At 34.8% G+C, this 14,053-nt stretch overlaps 1 protein-coding gene across 1 annotated transcript in view; it reads right to left on the reverse strand.

The window, feature by feature from the left end:
• Positions 1-8,622: 8,622 nt before the first annotated feature.
• LOC110031080 (serine/threonine-protein kinase STY8-like) overlaps positions 8,623-14,053 on the reverse strand; it is a 67,490-nt gene continuing 62,059 nt past the window's right edge. The window contains exon 6 of the mRNA XM_020734124.1: positions 8,623-8,847. Coding sequence (XP_020589783.1) covers positions 8,659-8,847 — 189 coding nt within the window. The 3' untranslated portion in view covers positions 8,623-8,658. The remainder of the gene's footprint in view (positions 8,848-14,053) is intronic.

The following is a 14,053-nucleotide window of genomic DNA, read 5'->3' on the forward strand; positions in this document are numbered from 1 at the left end:
AAAACTAGACCTCACGAAAATTGAGGTCAACAGGTGGCTATTGTTTTGGAGTGATTAATGAAGAAAGTAGTCATATTAGACTTTACTTTAGCGTATGATTTTATTATTGCTAATATTTATTTAAGAAAAGAGATGAGCATATTATAACTTATAAGAATGGATCTAATAAAACACAAATTGAAGATTGTAAAGTTATTCTAAGAATGAAAAGAGATCGTTGAGAATGTAGGGATTGTAAGGTCATTTCAAGTGAGAATTTAACTACTCAACATCGCTTATTAGATTTTTCTATTTGTGATCGTTGAGAATGTAGAGATTGTAAGGTTTAAGAGAATAATTTGTGATGCTAAAAATTTTGCCTTTAATGATCTGTATAATATATTAGATACTAAAGAAGGTGAAAAATATATGTATAAGCTAGTAAAACAAAGCAAAAAAAAAGATTTAACTTAGTTTAAAGTGTATTAAAGATGAAAATAAAAAATTATTTTTCTTAAAGAAAGATACTCAACATAGGCGACTGAGCTCGATAAACTTTTCAATAAAGTTTCTGAAAATACGATCGAATTTAGTGATCTTAATATCGTTAATAATAATAAAATATTTTATTTTTAACGTCACATCAATAAAAAAGAAGAGAAAGTTTTAAAGAAAACTAATTATAAAAAATCTGTAGGATCTAATGATATCTCAATTGAAATGTGAAAATATTTAAGAGATTTGGGAGTTTAATGGCATACTAAACTCTTTAAAATTGTTTAAAAAACAAAAAAGGTGCCTGAGGAGTGGAGGAAGAATGTGCAGATTATAGAGGAATTAGATTGATGTGTCATACTTTAAAATTATGGGAGAGGACAATTGAACATACATTAAGATGTGAAACAAAGATTTCTCATAATCAATTTGGATTTATGTCGGGTAGGTCTACTGTGAAAGCTATACATTTATTGATAGTGAAAGCTATACATTTATTGATTGATAGGTTTGATGGAAAAGTACAGAGAGAAAAAAGAGGATCTATATATGATTTTTATTGATTTAGAAAAAGCTTACGGTAAGGTTCCAAGAGAAGCTTTTTGAGAATTCTAGAGAAGAAAGGTGTTGATATGACTTATATTGGAGTCATTAAAGATATAAATAACTAAAGTTGTTAATTATGTTTGAACAGAAGAAGGATTAACCAAGTATTTTCCTATTTCAATTGGATTACATCAGAGATCTGCTATAAGCCCAAATCTTTTTTCTTTAGTTGTAGATGCTCTTACTAGACATTTACAGAAGGATGTCCCTTGGTGTATGTTTTTTATTGATGATATCGTTCTTGTGGATAAGACTAGAGAAATAGTTTAGGAAAAACTTGAATTATGGAGGTCTACATTGAGTCTAAAGGATTATGTTTGAGTAAAACTAAAACTGAATACATGGAGTGTAATTTTAGTAGCAGTAGCCCTAATATAAGAGGTGTAACTATAGGTGATCAAATCATTAAAAAATGTGAATGTTTTAGATATCTCAGGTCTAATGGTCAAAGTGACGGTGATATAGATGGGGATGTTATTAGTAGAATTCAAGTTAATTAGTTGAAGTGCATGAATGCATCGGGCCTATTGCATGATAGAAAAGTATCGCTTAGACTGAAAGAAAAATTTTATAAGATGCTGGTGGGACCTGCAATGCTCTATGGCGCAGAATGTTGGCCTTTAAAGAGATGCATAAAACAAACTTAAGTGTTATTGAGATGAAAATGCTTAGGTGGATGAGTGGCTTGACATTTAGAGACAAAATGTGAGATGAGTATATCCGTCATAGGGTTGGTGTAGCTCCAGTGGCGGACAAGATTAGAGAAAGTCATCTTAGATGATTTGGTCACATTAACCATCGACTATCTCATGATATGATTAGGAGAGTAAATGTTTAAGAAAGGCAGAGATAGACCAAAAAAGACTTGAGCATATTGTATGAAAAATAATCTTAATTTATTAGAATTAAATGAAAATATGACATTCAATAGAACGCAATGGAGAAAAGGATTCATGTAGCTGACCCTAATTAGTGGGATAAAGACTTGTTGTTGTTGTGGGCTTTTAAAATTTGGGGCTTTTAAAAATTTATACTCTTTAAGGTTTCAAAAATATTTAGAATTTTGGGCCTTCAAATTTAGGAACTTAGGCTATAAAAAATAATTCAAACACGGGGCTTTTGAAATTCGAAAATGTGTTTGCCTATTAGAGAACAAAAGTTGACTCTTTTAAAACCCAAAATAAAATCTTGTATGCATTCCAAAATTCTAATTTCCATTTAACTTTCAAAATTTTGAAGGTAATTCAGGAGCTAGAAGATAATGTCTAATTTAGATGCAACGCCTTGGGATTCATGCAAGTGCCTTACAATTTTCACAGAGTTATGGGAGTGCTTTTGCGTTATGTTAATGAATAGGAAGTATGTAAGTTATCATTTAAATGGGAGTGCTTTTGTGCCTTGTCATTTTACAAGTTCAAGCTAATGAAATTGAACACCGCATGGGCTCCAACTAAAATCCCAAATACTTTAACAAATAATTTAGGAAGCAAGTTGATTCATTCTGATTAATCTCATTTCTTTTAAAAACTCAATCAATCGAGCGTCTATGTCTAGAGGGCAGGGTAGGCTTCTATGTTTCACTCAACCAGGCTCATCCTCCTCTACTTAAAAACTAGAGTTGACGAGCCTCGTAAGTTTCAATAATGTCTTACAAGTTCAAATCACCTAGTCCGAACATCCTCATCGTTAGGACTGGAGTCGGCATGACTAATATGCTCAAGATATCAAAATTGACAAATTTCAAATAAATCATAAGCATAAAGTTTTAAATATAAAATCTCATATGATGACCGGGTTGATCGAATATTTAAACTGGAGTGATCAATTTTTAAAAAATCAATTAAAATATTTAAGTAAATTAAATCACTTAAAAAGAACTTAAGCAAACTCCATCCGCCCTTCATAAGTTTCAATAATATCTTACAAGTTCAAATCACATAGTCCGAACATCCTCCTCATTAGGACTGGAGTCAGCATGACTAATATGCTAAAGATATCAAAATTGACAAATTTCAAATAAATCATAAGCATAAAGTTTTAAATATAAAATCTCATATGATGACTGGGTTGATAGAGTATTTCAATTGGAGTGATCAAATTTTTAAAAATCAATTAAAATATTTAAGTAAATTTAATCACTTGAAAAGAACTTAAGCAAACTCCATCTGCCCTTCATAATAGTTTGACAAATGTGATAAGATTTTATTGATTTCAGCTCATAAAAGAGTTAATGTCACATCGAATGTGTCATTATATTCACACAAATTAATTTCACGTCAATAAGAATGTGACCCGGGTCCTCTGTCAGCGTGGTTTGGCTCAAAGACTCCACTAAATAGCAATTAGACCATAGTCTTTTGATTGGGCGGTTGACACCAAATGACACCATTATATTATGGTAATGGTTGCAGCTCATATGTTCCCTATAGTTTTCTGCTATTTGAGTAGTGAATCATAAGAGTATAGTTGATTGTAAAAAAAATTTCTACCATCTAAGTTCAACTTAAATTTACCCTCTTAAACAAACATACACCTCAGATCTACAAGGATTCCTTAGATGACGCAACCAATTGTTCCTGACAAAGATTCTTCACTCAGGTTGGGTCTACTTCCTCTCCTGACTAAGTACATCTGGGACAAGAATGACTTGAGACGACATAACCATTAGATCTTGATTTGGTTCGTCATCATTTCCCTCACCATCTGCTTTAAGTTCCAAATTATAAATTTTACAATTTAATATATATATATCTACTACTAATATATGTTAAATATTTAATGATTAATAACTAGCAATAATTGAAAGTATTCTCATATTATCAGAAGGAGTAATTAACTAGAGCGGCTTGCGTCTATAAGAAACCTTGAACCTCAAATCATAATGTCCTTGCAAAGTGAGAGCGAAATCTCTAGGCAGTGACTCATCTACAACTCAATCTGTCTTCTAAAAAATTTGGCCCTCAAAGCTCTCTCAACAAACAAGAGAGTCTGGGGGCGTCCAAATTCTCGTAGCACACAACCATCGAGACGTAAAAACTTCATGTTGAAAGGAGTTCTAAAAATGAATTTAGAAATTATATACCTAAGTTAAAATATTTTTAAAATATATATACTATAAATGACCTTGAGAATTTCAAAGAATTGTGCGAACACCTCCATGGATATGATGAAGCTAATATTTATTATCAAACCTCTTCCATTCAATTTTTTTCTTCAAGGAGAGGTGGGCCTACTTGAAACAGCGGAGAGGAGGTTGTGAAATAGCAAGGGAAGAAAAAATATGATTGGTTAACGGCTTTTGGATGGAGATAAGAGGCATATGGCAGCTATCAAGGCTGAAAACAGCGGAGAGAACCATGAAATGTCAGCTCGATGAGGCACGGGGGTGACGCATTAAATCTTAAGGTATTTGGCCAAATCAATGACTTCGGAGAGAAATATCTTAAAAATTCTCTTGGATTAAGTGCTTTTGCAGCACTTTTTTAACCATTTTTAGTATGAAGTGTATAGTGGCCGCTAGAAATTTGCTCCATAAGTATGTGTATCACTATAAATAAGCATTTTCATCGAAGCAATAATAAATTACATTCATCAAAGCACTCTATAGGTTATAAAACCATGTTTATCACTGTAATATGAAATAGATTGTAACAACAGCCTTATGTGAAAATCCACTTGTTAAAGTACCTCAAAAGGCCAACCAACGACAACAAATACATCTAATGAATAGCCGTCATTTGTTGAAAAAGCATGTGCTTCTTGAATGTTAAGCCCAATTTCCCCAAGCACAGCAGTTAACTGAAACAAATAACAAACATAAACTCAAATTCATTAATATTCCTTTGTAACCAAACTAGAGAACACTTGATCAAGAAATTAAATGTAATCCATGAATTTTGAATCATTTTCTGACTTAAAAGAATAAGAAAGCTCAGACTATTCGTCTCAAAAATATTCAAGAGAAATGGTCCATAGAGCAGACAAATCATTTTAGAATCCTACAATAAAAGAACAATCCATGCATGCATAAAAGTTAATTTAGAATTTCAAATCCTTGTGAGGGAGAACACATCTAATTCAAGTACGCCTGATAAATGAGCTTCTACAGTAAGTTCTAGTAGAAATGTTTGTCACAATATATTCGCTGCAGTAGTTTAAATATTTAAGGAACCCACGCAACAACAATAAGGAAAGCATTAAAAGCGAGGGATGGTAACTTATGCTGGGTAGTTGGTCAAGATTCAAAAAGGTGAACAACATTCAAATATGTTCTAAAAGGTAGATCGTATTAATTCATAGATTTAGCAGAGTAGATGAGTTTTGATTTCAATTCTTCCTGAGACCATTGATGCAGTAAAAGGAGCAGTATGAAAGACAACAAATGATGGTAATAATAGTACTGGCAATGACATTTGTGACAAAAAGGAATAAAAAATGAGAAATAGGTTATGAAGAGGACACAAGGACAAGAAGTCATAAAAATGCTCGGTGCATTGGACAAGCCAAAAGACATGATTGTCTACTCATACAATCCATCTTACATCTTGAAAACAGTCTTTCATTCATCCACGAGCCTATCCAAATCCAATGGTATTTAATGTGCAGAGCTATCTTGAAAAAGATGCTAGCTCCATGCAAGATTTAACATTGTGCAATTGAGTATAGAGAAGTTCTTCATTCCTGAGGTGAGGCGTAAGCAACAAATTTAAAATAAATAATGTAAATTAATAAAATATTGTATAAATTATAAAGCGTGACATAAGAAATAAAATATTAATATTCTAACATATTAACACATTAAAAAGTAATAATATAAAATTGCATAAAATTATACGTAAAATATTAATATCCTAAACATTAAATTAAAAAACAAGATTAGTTATACTAATATTAAACTATCAAAGTAAGTTTTTAAGATATTAAAAGAAAATCTTAAATCATCAAAATATAACAATCAAAATAAGTTCAAAATAAGTATTTCTCTTCCACTAATATTATCCCCCACTTAAACAAGAATATAACAAGTCAACAACATTCAAAATTTTTTAATGTAAAAATCTCTCTTACTCTTGTCACCCAATTGATCTTCATTAAAATCACCATCATAATGAATTATTGATCTCACTCCTTATTCATAGTTTTATCTAAATTCTTCTATTTCTCATTTTCTTTAATCTCAATTATCTTCAATTTTTTAATAAATAATAATCAATAAAAATATTAATTAAAATAATAACTATGTTGATAATTAAAATTTTAACTACAAAAATTTTTATGGATATCTTTTCATTTTGTTTAGTGTTATTTAGTATGTGAGGTGCGAGAATTAATAGAATAAGGTATGTAGAAAATACTTTTAGTTTAACAAAAAAATTGCGGATAGCCTCAAACTTTTGATTTGCTTTCTTAAATGAAAGACGCCGCAACCTAGGTGAGACGTACACCTCACCATGGGATAATGAGGCGTAAGCCTCATTGAGATTTTTTATACAAGAGCGTTGAGGCGAGCATCAAGGCGCCTCATATTGCACAATTTAAACAAGGGTTCCATACGCTTAATCCAACAAGTCACCCAATTTCGAAATGTGAAACCGATACTTGATAGTAATACTTTTCATTTCCTATGTATCAATGCACATACACCACAATCCATCCTTCTTGGGCATCAATGCCTACACCTCATTGTGATTTTTTATACAAGAGTGTTGAGGCGAGCCTCAAGGGTTCGTACAATTAAACAAGGGTTCGTACAATTAATCCAACAAGTCACCTAATTTCAAAATGTGAAACCAGTACTTGATAGTAATCTTTTTTCAGTGCCCTAGCACCAATGCACATACACCACAATCCATCTTTCTTGGGCACAATCAATGTTGGTAAAGCACACAGCTAGTACTCTAATAAACTACCATTTAAAAATCTTCAAAACACCCGTTCTTCAACTTTCCAGAGCAAGCCTGCTCTCATGGTTCCTAGGGAGAAGATTTACATGTTTGACATGCCTCTCAAACTCAATTATTTTGTGTCTGCTCTAAAACTTTTAGATGATTACTCTATCGAGCTCACTGGACCTTGGCATGTATTAATAAAGCTCTTATTTGAAGCAGATTACATAAACTATTCTCATGACGATCCTATAACATTAATAGTTTCCTGATGCACATGTTAAAATGATCTCCACATTTTGATTGCTCCATGGAGCCTCCTATTGCTGTAATTTGGATCTCTTTTTCACAATTTTGTCTGATGCACTATTTGAACTAATCTACATTCTCTTTTGATCTCAATCTTTAAAAAAACTTTACAAGTAGATATTGGAACAACTTTTTTTTTAAATAATGCGACTAGAGTTTTGGTAGAATTGATCATCACTAAACTTTTTCATAAAGGGGTGCGTTGAATCTCCGGCATCTAAATATTGGCAGTAGGTAGAATTTGAAAATATATCATAATACTGCTCCTCATGCTAGATTCTTAGAAAACTCTCTCAATGTTTTAAGGCTCATGCATAACTTAGAGATCTTGTGTTTAAATAGCAGCAGTACATATGAGAACTCTTTACAAAAGAATACCCGTCTATTGTTCAACTTTTTTCTCAAAGACTGGATTTGAGTTTAGTTTATTTTTAAGAAAAAATGATCGATGTTCCTGCTTCTTTTAGCCCCTTGGTGTTGATCAATCTATTACTACTGAAATTATTGTTGACAATGCTGTTGAAGTTTTCGAAACGGCTCAATCTGCTCCCTTAGAAGAACAAATCATGAATATTTTCCATTACACGCCTCTGCTTCTGATTACTGCATTAAGAGCAATGTTTTAAAAACCAAAATTATGATTGAGGTGTTTTCCTTAGTAAAGCGAGGCATAAGCCTCGAGGTAAACTGAGGCATGGCCCTCAAAACAGAAGAATTTAAAAGTCATAAAATTTAACACAATTCATAAATATGACAAACCACAGTCTTAGGGTCTGTTTGGAGCAGCTGCAGCTTATCCAGCTTATCCAGATAAACAGCTTATCAACAGCTTATCCTGATAAACTAGCTGACTATTTGGTTTGTGCGTTTGGAAAACAGTTGATTCTGGATAAATTATTATTATGCTCCTGTTCTGGATAGGTTGTTTAACTGTTTGGTTTGAGCGTTTGGAAAACAGCTGATTCGCAACATTTTCTCGATAAATGACCAACCTGGCACGCAGCTATTGTGCGGTTTGAAACAAAACTATAATGGCTACAAATTATATATTCACAACAAATAAAATCACTTCACAACAGTACAAAAGAGGATATACACCTGACTTAATAGTGAGTATCAAAATACCTAATAAATAAGACGAAATAACATGTTAAAATTACAAATAAAAGAATGACAATAAAAAAGAAGAAATAATATGTTAAAATTACAAGTAAAATAGTGACAATATTCATTTTAAAACATAGAAGAACGTCACGAGCAACGTAGTTCGATTGGGACACCTTAGAATCCCGAGCAACATTGTCTGGTTCAGATACCATCAAACCTCGAGCAACTATCTACGGTTGAGACACCGTCGAACCTCAAACAACATTTTTCATTTGGGTTACCGTAGACTCGGGCGGACTGGCTGTCCACCTAAAGAACGTACAGTCATCCGACCCGTCTGCCCACCGCAGACACCTGTAGACCTGCCACCCGTAGCTATGTGACCAACGTGAAGTGGTAACAAAGACGGCGGTCCGCAGCGGCATAGCACATGCCCAGAGATCCCCAAAACCTGGAGCTCATCGTCCTACAATTATTAAAAAGAGAAAACGTCAGCTGTAAGATTAGATAAATTAGAAAAAAAATGTTGAAATTGAAAATAAGACACAGTATTGAATCAAGAAAAGAAAATCTGATTAGAAAAAAAATATCAGACGTGAGCACTCCGAAAGCCCATAAGGGCCAAAGTCTCATCACGTATCTCAGAAGCCCAAGAAAAAAAAAATTGAAACATAAAATAAAAGAATACAAAAAAAAGGGCAGGTGCGAGGGCTCAGATAACTCACCACGCCAACAAACGAATTTGTCCCTACAATACGACACTTGACCTTGTAAAAAAATGAATTCTTAGTTGCCTTTAACCCTCATATAATCAGTCTTCCATGTGTCACATGTCCCAACCACCAAAAAAGGTCATCCATAGTAGCCTAAGAACCTCCTAACCCGAAAAAAACAAAAGTATTTGGGTGCCTTCATTGTGCATATACACACAAAAAAACCATCTAGAAAAATCTCAAAACCTGATGCATCCAGAAGAACAAAGCTACTCGGTTGCCTTCATTGGAATTTGACACGCAACACGAACCCACAATGAGGAACAGATCATCCAAAAGAACTCATAAGGTCTTGAGTTTCATCATGTACCTCACAAGCCACCCAAAAAAAAAGAAAAAAATACATATAAAACTCAGACATAAGATAAACAGAAGGCAATCACATTAAAGTTTCAAATCCAAAAATATCCATGATACAATTAAGACACAGTAAACATAGAATTTCTTAAATTAACAGGTGAAGATTCAAAAATATCATATGCTAGCTGCTCTCTCAACGTTGTTATCTCCGATGCACCTTCACCGTCTCTTATATCAGCATCCTGTGATTCCATTTCTAGCTGTGGTATGGACTGCCCCACATGGAATTCAAATGTTTCTGGCGGGGTCTGTAGCTGATCATCTTCTGCAAGAATGAAGTCTACATCTGATCTAAAGGGGTGTCGTCGAATGTAGTTGTGTAGTGACATAGTGACCACTATTATCTGCACTTGCTTCGGAATAAGTAAGTCGGTATATCATGTAATATTACTCATTTCTTCCACACTCCGAATGATCTTTCGATCACGCAGCGTAATGAGAAGTGTTTCTTGTTAAACATTTCCTTCATACCGATTGCGACCCAGCTGAATTTTTCAAAATCATGAATGCGGTATTTTTTATCTGTGTATGACTTCAGATACCCCCTTTGTAAAGGATATTCAGTATCAACCAAATAATATTTACCTGTCGAAAGACAATAGTTTCTGAGAAATTAAAAAAAACGATGGTGATTGATATATTTTGAAACCTGGAGATGGGTGCGGGAAGCCGTGGAGTTGGTCTCGTGTCGCAAATGAGAAAATACGATTGTCGTGTGTTTTACCTTCCCAACTAGCTATCACAAAATTGAAGCACATATTGAAGTCACACACAACCATCACATTTTGTGTAAGAGCTCCACACCTCCCAATGTATGCAACCTTCTCAATGTTAAGTACTCGTGCATTCACGTGTGTTTCGTCAAGTGCTTCAATGCAGTTCTGTCAGATTTTATAGAGTTGTGCATGTCATGGAACTTTTCTGATATCTGGATATCATGTGTTATAGAAATTTATCTTAAAAAATGACATGTACCGCGGTTCATTTGCAATATTTGTCGGAGTTGCCCCGAATGTTTGATCTTCTAACTTAATGATCGCAGCTACTAGACTGATAAGCGATCTCAACCCCACCGAGAAATGTTTACTGATTGTTTCTAATGAATGCTGGAAGCGCTCATTGCTCCTCTGATTGATTCGTTATCTAATAAAATGTAGAATGTTATTGCTAACACTTTTCTTGCTGTCATTTTTGAGTCATGCAGCCCATGTTCTCTGTGTAGTTCTTTGAGTAGATCGAGAAATATAACTTTTGTCATACATAACATGTTACTGAACTGTGTGGTGTGTCCACGTAGTAGCTCGCCTATCTATTTTTCACTGATATAACTCGATGTCATGCAGGGAGTTCGGTCGACATAGGAGTTGTAATATTAGTACAAAAGAATCATAACCGCCACAACTTTTCCTCGACTTATCAATTGTTGGCGATCCATCATGATTAATTCTCTACGAAGGCAATAAGTGCAAAGCAGAGAACTTCATAAAGAATATATTAGTACTGAAAGTAAACTATGAGCAGAACGCAAATAAACATCCATGTCACAAACGGCGAATGAAAAAAAAAAAACATATAAACAACTTATGTACATAAAAAAATACAACGAAACAATCTAAAGCAAACAAAAGCAACACATAATAACTCCACTACATCATTGGTCCATAAAAAAATGCAAATAGTAAACTCGGAGATCATCCATCTGCATGATATCTCTCTATGTGTCGGGTCTTCCAACAACTTCAACAACTTCATGTAGAATACCTTATCCGACTTAACTTTAAGATACATTTCAATAACTCGAATAAAGTCACGTACGGATGCGTCCCGTGAAGTATAGGCCTGACTTTTAAATGATTCTAGCAGTTCTTTTATTGAGCTTCTGACGAAAACTGCTCCTTTTTTTCTTTTCTCAAACCTAGACCGCTTTAACTTGCTTGTGGACTCCTGCTTCCTCTCACTTGGGCTGGGGATTCCACCAAAATCACCTAACTGCTCTGCCTCCGACTCATCCAGAGTGCCTGTAAAGTCGTGCTCACTTGGGGTGAACACATTAGTTCCCATTGCAAAAACGCACTGAACATACTGTCCAACTTCTCTAGAACTGAATCAATGCCACTGACTTTGAATGCTCTAGCGACTGGAACTGCCTGCAATAAATGACCAATCTATTAGTTCAACCAGCGTCGTAGTAAATACAGTAAGATAGGAAGCATTCATCGGATAGGTTATTACCTGTAATTTCTCTGCCCACCAAGCCTCTGAAGCATCTATTGTCCGCTTCACAGGATCTCAACCCAATCCTGTGGATCCCCTTTCAGTTCCTTCCATGCCTCCTAATCATTCTTTAGTTGGTCTCCCTTATTCTTAAATGTTATCCTATCAACATTTTGACACCCTTGTTTGTTAAAATGGGTGGTGGGTCTATTGCCCAGCTCTATCTCTTTCAAACAAAGGTCGCAAAAAATAATAGTGACATTTCTATCCCACATGGTCGATGCTCCAACCCCCTTGTTCTTACTCATTGAAATTCTTTAAAAAGAAACAAAGCGATGTAAGAGAAAATGCAACCCAGTAAAATCATGACGAAAAAAAAAAAACAGCTAAACTTCTACAGAAAGCAAACACTTGAAAAAACAACTGATGAAGGTCATACTTTGTAGCTCAAGTAGTAAGAAAGTAAACACTTAAAAAAATGGTAGAAGTCACTCAAAATTGATTAGGATGAGAACAGTTCCAACCCCTCCAAAACCTCAATTGAAACAAGTTAAGGTAGCCATTCATACTTGCATATTAACATCCACCATCAACTCACACATCCTAAGCTAGAAGATCACACCCAAGCCACCTCACGCATCCACCACAACCAATCCACCACACACAAGCACACCTCACACATCCACCACCAACTCTCACACACCCAAAAGCCAGGAGAGAGATCACACCCAAGCCAAGCCACCTCACGCATCCACCGCAACTAATCCACCACACAGACAAGCACACCTCACACATCCAACACCAACTCTCACACACCCAAAAGCCAGAAGATCACACCCAAGCCACCTCACGCATCCACCGCAACTAATCCACCACACAAGCACTTGAAAAAACGACTAATGAATGTCATACTTTGTAGCTCAAGCAGTAAGAAAGCAAACACTTGAAAAAACAGTAGAAGTAACTCAATTGATTAGGATGAGAACAGTTACAACCCCTCCAAAACCTCAATTGAAACAAGTTAAGGCAGCCATCCACACTTTCATATTTACATCCATCACCAACTCACACATTGTTGACCTCATTTTTGTGAGGTCTTTTCTTCTCCTCCTTAGAGCCTAGGTTCTAGCTCTAGAAATTCCTATGGACCATCTTAGAAAACTAGAATTGAGACTCACCCTTCTAGAAATTCCAGCCAATTCCTATTTTCCTTTGATGTCTAGCATCTTGGCACAAGATCATCGTCTTATGAACGAGCGGTTATGGGCTATGTTGCGTAGATTCAAGGAAAATGTTCCAAATAGGACTTCAAGCCTTAGGAAAACATCGTCACGACTTTTTTCGTCACATACACACATCAAATACACGAAATTCACGAAATTGCGCGAAATCGGACTTCAATTAAGCCCAAAGAAGGACGGGTGAAAATGCGAACTTCTCCGAATGACCTCCGACGACAAATTGGATTGCGCCAACGCGTCCGGGGTACCCATTTTGGTAGGAAAGGACACCCATATTGCCATATTTTCGACACGAGAAAATTGACGCACAAATCGGTGAATTCGTCGAAACGACCTCTGACGGCAAAACAGACAGCGCCGGTGCGTCTGGAATGTCGATTTTGCCTAGGGAAGACACCCATTTTGTTACGACACCGCGCGTGAATGAATCGCATAATTATTCTTGTGATAATTATTCTTTTTTGTAAAGCTATATATTCTGCGAGAATATTAGGTTGTCCGTAAGGTTTTTCAATTCTTGTGATAGCAATGTTGAGTCTCCGGTTTACAGAATGAAACTCTTTTTGTACATTCATCTGTAATTCTTCGACTCCCCGTGTTCGTCCTTCTATTAATAAATTGGGAAATCCAATATAGATTATGACCTGAATCAAATCTATTCTTTTTTGAATTCCTATATAAGCAAGTCCTTCGAAACCTGAGGATATTTTCTTATTTTTTTTTACATAGTCCTTAATACAATTCCGTATTCTTTCATCTTCTTGTAGACCCATGGAAAAATTTTTTGGTTTTGCGAACCAAAAAGAATGATGACTTTGAGTTGTTCCAAGTCTGAAACCAAGTGGATTTATTTTTTGTCCCATATTATTTCTAGTATTTTTCCATCCATTTTTTTTTCTAAATAGGAATCTAAATCTTATATTTTTCTTTTAAAAAAATCTTTATATGACAAGTGGTTTTTTTTATCAGATAACTACGTCCTCGAGCCCGGGGTTTTAACTTTTTCATAATAGTACCTCTATTGACTTCAGCTTTACTAATAAATAAGTCAACTGCAGGCAAACCCATATTAGGCCTAGCATTG

This window comes from Phalaenopsis equestris, unplaced genomic scaffold (genome assembly GCF_001263595.1).
Source record: "Phalaenopsis equestris unplaced genomic scaffold, ASM126359v1 Scaffold000002, whole genome shotgun sequence".
NCBI classification, from domain to species: domain Eukaryota; kingdom Viridiplantae; phylum Streptophyta; class Magnoliopsida; order Asparagales; family Orchidaceae; genus Phalaenopsis; species Phalaenopsis equestris.